The 6,000-nt window shown below is 44.3% G+C and overlaps 1 protein-coding gene across 1 annotated transcript in view; it reads right to left on the bottom strand.

Annotated features, from left to right (window-relative positions):
- Nucleotides 1-673: 673 nt before the first annotated feature.
- Nucleotides 674-6,000, bottom strand: part of LOC128442895 (plexin-A1) — a 253,205-nt gene continuing 247,878 nt past the window's right edge. Inside the window, exons 31-33 of the mRNA XM_053425513.1 lie at nucleotides 5,690-5,902; nucleotides 3,129-3,279; nucleotides 674-856 (exon numbers count right to left, since the gene is read on the bottom strand). Coding sequence (XP_053281488.1) covers nucleotides 761-856; nucleotides 3,129-3,279; nucleotides 5,690-5,902 — 460 coding nt within the window. The 3' untranslated portion in view covers nucleotides 674-760. The remainder of the gene's footprint in view (nucleotides 857-3,128; nucleotides 3,280-5,689; nucleotides 5,903-6,000) is intronic.

Here is a 6,000-nt window from a genome sequence, read left to right as displayed (position 1 = left end):
GAAGAGTTTCCCTGCAAAGTCCTTCCTCATGGTTGCTCTGCGGTGGCAGCCAAGTGTCCTGCTGAAGTGTCTTTGAGCAACACACTGAATTTCCACCAGCTCCATGGCGGCTGCTCTGTAGCTGTCCCTTGACCACTGACCTCCCCGTTGAGGACAGCAACAGGAAAGAGAAAGGGATCAAGTATAGAGATATCGCATCCTGGATTTGTATTAGCCCACAGTTGCTATTGAACTGTAGCTCTGGCTGTGGAAAGCTACTGGCTGGTGACTTGTACCTTTTCCCCCTGCAGCGTTTCAGCTCTGCGTCCGGCTCCATGAGTCTCTGGTCGCCACTGTGCATGTACTGCTCCTGATTGTGGCCAAAGTACCCAGCTGCTGCCCCTCTAGGACTCTCAATGTGATGAGGGGCCTTGATGAAAATGAACTCTCTCCTGAGCTGAGGACCATATCTGCTGAGACTGTCGGGGGGGTTGATTTGGTTGTTCAGGGCTGGGTTGGGGGCTCAGAAAAAAACAAAAAACAAAAAAAAACCCCAACCCTGGCTTTAGGTCCAAACTCTGCTATCTCTCCAGTGGGCTGCCGCTGGGTGCTTGTGTCCTGGCAGTCTTTTCTGCTGCTCATGTTTGTTGTTGTTTACAAGGGCGACAGCGAGAGACTTCAAACGTTGAGGGTCTAAATGTCACGGGGCGTCTACGGTTGTCAGGGAAGGTGTGCTGGTCGGCCAGTTCTCTGCTAGCCGAGGAGCGTGATTGGCTGGTCCTCAGCTGGCCAGAGCCATGGTGTCGATCACCTGCTCCAGCTTTCCGCGTAGCCGCTGTCTGCGCGACTGGTCGTCCTTCTGCAACGCTGAAAGGATCTGGACACAAATATGGAGAAAGATGATCAGTTCTTTATATCTTATTGCATGCAGCAAACTCATTAACACAAATGCTCTGTGGCTTATGTCAGAGTCTCTGTTAGTGATGGCATTTTAAACAGATGCTGACAGCATGGAGATGGTGGGCAGGTGTCTGGGTGAGCAGGATGTCCACAACTGCATGATCAAGGCCACTTGGAGAGTGGTGTGTGTGTTTTTGTGTGTGTCTGTTGGTGTTTTATTATGTGGGCCTTGAACAGGGCAGAGAGGAGCTTGTGCAAAAAGACTGTATGTATGTGTGCACTTGTCCTCTCTTACTGAAGTGTGTGTGTGTATCAGCAAACATTTTTGAGCGTGTACATTCACGCACGTGCATTTTTCTGTGTGCACGTGAGGTCAGGGCATGTGTCAGAGGGCGACTGCGATTGTGCAGCTGCCTACATCTGTATAATAGGCTGTAATGAAGGGGGGCATTTGGTTTGAATGGAGACACCTGCAGCCAGCCAGCTTAACCACTGTAATACTGCTGCTACGGAGGGACGGAGGGGAGGGAGGGAGGGAGGAGGGGAGGGAGGGAGGGAGGGAGGGAGGCTGGCTGAGACAACTTATCGGTCGCCACATAAAAGCGCGATAAAGCTGGGGAAGGCGGAGGTTGCAAAGGACACGGGGCTGTCCATCAGAAGCGGGAGGAGGGTGAAAGAGGAGGGGGGGTTATATGAACCGCGGTGACTCATGGGAGGGGGAAATTAAGGGATGGAGAGGATGGAGGATAATGAGGCAGTGAAGGAAAGAAGGAGGGATAAGGAGATGGAGGAAAGATTAAATAGCTTGGAGGGTGGGGGTGCGAGGGGGCTCTTTCAGTCATTTGGGTCTTAATGGGTTGGACGAGGGGGCATGGAACAGATTTAAGGCTAAATTATCAGTCCACTTAAACAAGGACATTTAGCGTGCACACTCTCACATGCACACACACGTTCGGCAGAAGCAAGTAACACACACATTATTTTACTAATTAATCCTGCCTCCTTCTCTTCTTTGAAAAACATGAGCAACGTACAGCTTGATCACATTAGCGAAAATAGTTCAATATTTGTCAAATACACTTATTTGCTTTGTTGCCGAGAGTTACATGAAATTCTATATTTGTTTCTTCTCTCTTTATTCAAGGGCTTGGGCTTTCAGTTTTAGGGTTATTCGTACGTATTGTTTTCAAGTTCAGATATTGTAATGCTTTCACTCAGATGAACCATGCTTGTGCTTAAATTTGCTGCGCTCCAACTTCAGCTCTTCTCCACACGCTGCCTCTGTGCTTGTGTTAAACATCCGCTCTCTGATTTCTCCTCAACTCTCAGATTTTTGGTAGGCAATGAATCTATCAAAACTCCCCAACCAATAGAATGCCAGGTGTATTGTTGACAAGTGAAACTGTGACCCTTGTTGTGGATGTGTTAGGTTTCTGTGCTGCACAGGCGATCAATTTAACCAGGTTCCTGCACTACCGCTCTCCAAAAAGGCATATCATCATCACTCCATCTGGCATTCTATTGGTTGGCTGTTTTGACAGAGTTGCTGCACAGAAAAATCGGAGGGCAGAAGTTTCTCTTACGCACAAAAGCAGCAAGTGGAGAAGAGCTAAAGCTGACGTGCAGCAAATCAAAAAACTACTCTCTTGAATAAAGGTACAAAAAAATACATTCATTTTTTATATCACTCTCATATGTGTATGTACGCTAAATTATGAAGCCATTGCAGGCAGATGGTGAGTTTGTCTGAGCACAGACTAAAAACAGGGAGGAGACCCTCAGCCTGGCTTGTGTCTAAAGGTAAAACAAAAAATCGACCTAGCAGCGCTTCTAAAGCTCAGTAATTAGCATGTTGTCTCTTGTTTGTTTAATCCCTACAAAAGCCTCATATTTAGCACAGAGAGGAGAATGGTTGGTTTGATCTTCTTCAGCAAAAAAATATCAAACTGCTCCTTTATCAGATAAACCACACACTTTGAGACGAAATGTGGAGTTTTAATCAGCCGGCAGCAGCTGTGGGACACTGTACATGTCGAGGGGGGGGAAATGAAAACCACATTAATTTAATGTGGCTCCGTTAGGTCTGTAATGTGTTGAGCTCATGCCTTAATGTGCATCCTAATGGTGATAATACCTTCCAGCCTGTACCACTGGTTATCAGTGTAATTGAATTAAAATGACCTCATGGTATTAGTCAAGGCAAGTGAGGAGGGTAGGGGGGGAGGTGGTTGGGAATCGACGGAGCCCACCTCGTCTTTGTATTTGATGATGTAGGAGTAGATCTCGTGCAGCGCAGACATGCTGTTGAACTGGCTGAGGTGCAGGCGGGACTGCTCTGCTAGGTATGCACTCATGTCCTGGTCGCTGATGGCCGGCATGCGGGAGATGTCAGAGTAATACCTGGAGGAGACATCAGGCAAACAGGTAAACATCAAGAAAACATCCGTATTACGTCCAAAAGCTTATACACTTATTTTATTCAAACAGAGTCTGAACATGAATATTCTGGTCATCCACAATTGCTTTTTGTTAAATTATTTTGAGCAGTGTAAGCTTTCCAGATGGGTTCTCTGTAGAACTCTTCATCTGTTGTGGCCTAAAAGGGTTCGGACAGGTTTGGCAAAAAGATAATATTAGAAAATCTGCAGCAGCCTCTCACAAAATAAAACATGTAGAACAAATCTACTAAGTTCTGTCAATTTAACATTAGCTGCTGCCTGAAAAGGTTGACTATTCTTTCCGGGTTCCATGTCCATGAGATTTTTTTACTTGAATTGATTACATGTGCTTGTCCACATTTCCATTCATACTAAAACGAGGGTCCGCACGGGTGTAGCGTTCCATGGTTGCGTACCTTATCCACATTCAATTCCATTCTATTCCAGTAGGTGGCGCTAATCTGCTATAAGGTTTGTTTGTCAAACGTCATTTATATCGAGATGACTAAAAATGGATACAGAAGGCCTTGCTTTACACATAAAACAAATATTAGTTATTTATGTGCAGTCCCTCATGTTGAGTGTTGACTTGCACCCACTGAGGTCCGTTCTGTCTGAGCAACAACCTTCACATTATTGACTCAGTGTTGTCGGCTGCAGCAGAGGAGCAAAAACTCCAGTAAATATGTAGCAGGCAGTGAATAGCACAGTAGATTGAGAATATATACCAATATTGAGTTGCACCTGAACCTGCCTGCAGGATCCATATCTAAACTATCTCAAGGTTTACTGCAGCAGGGCAGTCTGATGTTGAGAGTGGGTTAGGAGGCATGAGCGAAACGAGGTTTAACTGCACCCAATTAACCCTCTCCTATAAATCCCTATCTCTAACTCCAAATGCTCTCTGCAAGCCTCAGGACTTACTGTAGCACAGTCAAGCCTGTTGTTGTCCAAGTGCATGAGTGCTGCAGCGGCAAGAGGAGAAGGGCATTGCACTTTGGATATATCATTTAGTTTAGAGCCAACACTTGTTTTACACATGATTATCCCCATTTGGCAGATGATGTTCCCTGCCCTGCTCGCATTATATCTCGGTAAGTTCAGTATCAGAAATATCGGAACATCTATACATGCTGTTGAAGACCCGGCAAAGCAAATTGCCAAAGAGTGAAGGGTGTAGCAGTTCAGAGAAGATACTTAAGCCTTCTTCAGACATTAACCGTCCCTACAATTTGATCAGGACTTTCTCAGGAGTTTTCACATATTCCTCCTCTGATTGCTTAACACCAATTTAACCCAGAGCCAATCTTTGATTTCTAGAACCAGATAAAGTTCAACCTGTATTTTTGAGTGTTACAGCTGTTTTTAATCCTAATACCATGTTTATAACCTTGATCCCATTACTCCACGGCGCTTGTCACATTATCATTCTTCACCTTCCACACAAATTTCCCAATAGCCAGGCTCCCTCCTCTGCTCCACCACCACCACCACCCTCTCTCCTCCAGCCTCCGCTCCTCTGATGCCAACCTCCTGTCACCTCCACTCAGGACCAAGCACCAGACCTGGGGCGACAGAGGCTTTTTTGAAGCTGCTTCCTCCCACTGGAACCCTCTCTCCCAACCATTCAGAGGCTGCACTGACCTGCCAACCTTCAAAACATCGCTCAAAATTCACCTCTGCAGAACTGCTTTTATATGATCTATGATGTAATTCATATTTCTACGTATTTGCTTTTATTGGCTCTCCCTGGTTTTAACCTTGATGTAAAGTGTCAATAACACGATTAAAGGCACTTTATAAATATAATGTAATATTACTATTATTATTCCACCTGCTCATAAGTACAACAGAGTATTTTGTACTTGCCAATTTCTCCTTCGTCTGGATCCAAAAGCTTGAGATGATTAATCTCATTTTCTTGTGAGATAATAAGAAACCTCATTGAATCCATCATGCATAAATACAACATGTAATCAACGATACCTGTGTATTTAAACCACTATTAGACATCTCCTACACTAACGAAGAGGCAATTTAAATATTTTGTTATTTCTTAAACCCTTAATAAAGTATAATTTAAGAGGCTCCTCCACTATTATATTGTAATGCATGTTTTTCCCCCCTAATCTTATAACCTTTGTCTTGTAAAATTACAACTTTTTTCTTGTAGACACATTAATCTTGTTAAAATATGACTTTTTTTTAATTATTTTTTGTAATATCAGAACTTAGGTCATGTTATACTACCACTTTATTGTCAAAATCTTTAAGTGGCCCTAATACTACAAGTCGTACAAGGAACTAAATGAGTTTCTAGTTGAGTTTTGTGGATTTGCACGTCAGTTTGTCTGTGTTAAACTTTGACCTACCTCTCCACCCAGTTCTTGTAGTTGGGGATGTCTTTAGCGTAGAGAAGCTTATTCGAAGGTGAGTCTTTTCCCAGTTTGTGTTCTGAGGTTGAACAGGAGTCCATGAAGGTCTGGGCTACCACAGACAGACAGGCGTCCGTGATGCTGTTCTTGTGAATGTCAAACACAAACTGGGGGTTCTTGATCACGTTCACCCAGAAACGCAGAGGAAGACTGCAGAAGGTAAAGAAACACACAGTCAAGTTTACATGCAGTACATTATAACTGGTAAACGCCTGTATAACTATGCCCCTTGTGACAGGTATTTCACT

Source organism: Pleuronectes platessa, chromosome 6 (assembly GCF_947347685.1).
Source record: "Pleuronectes platessa chromosome 6, fPlePla1.1, whole genome shotgun sequence".
Taxonomy (NCBI): Eukaryota; Metazoa; Chordata; class Actinopteri; order Pleuronectiformes; family Pleuronectidae; genus Pleuronectes; species Pleuronectes platessa.
This window is presented reverse-complemented; position numbering and strand designations above follow the sequence as displayed.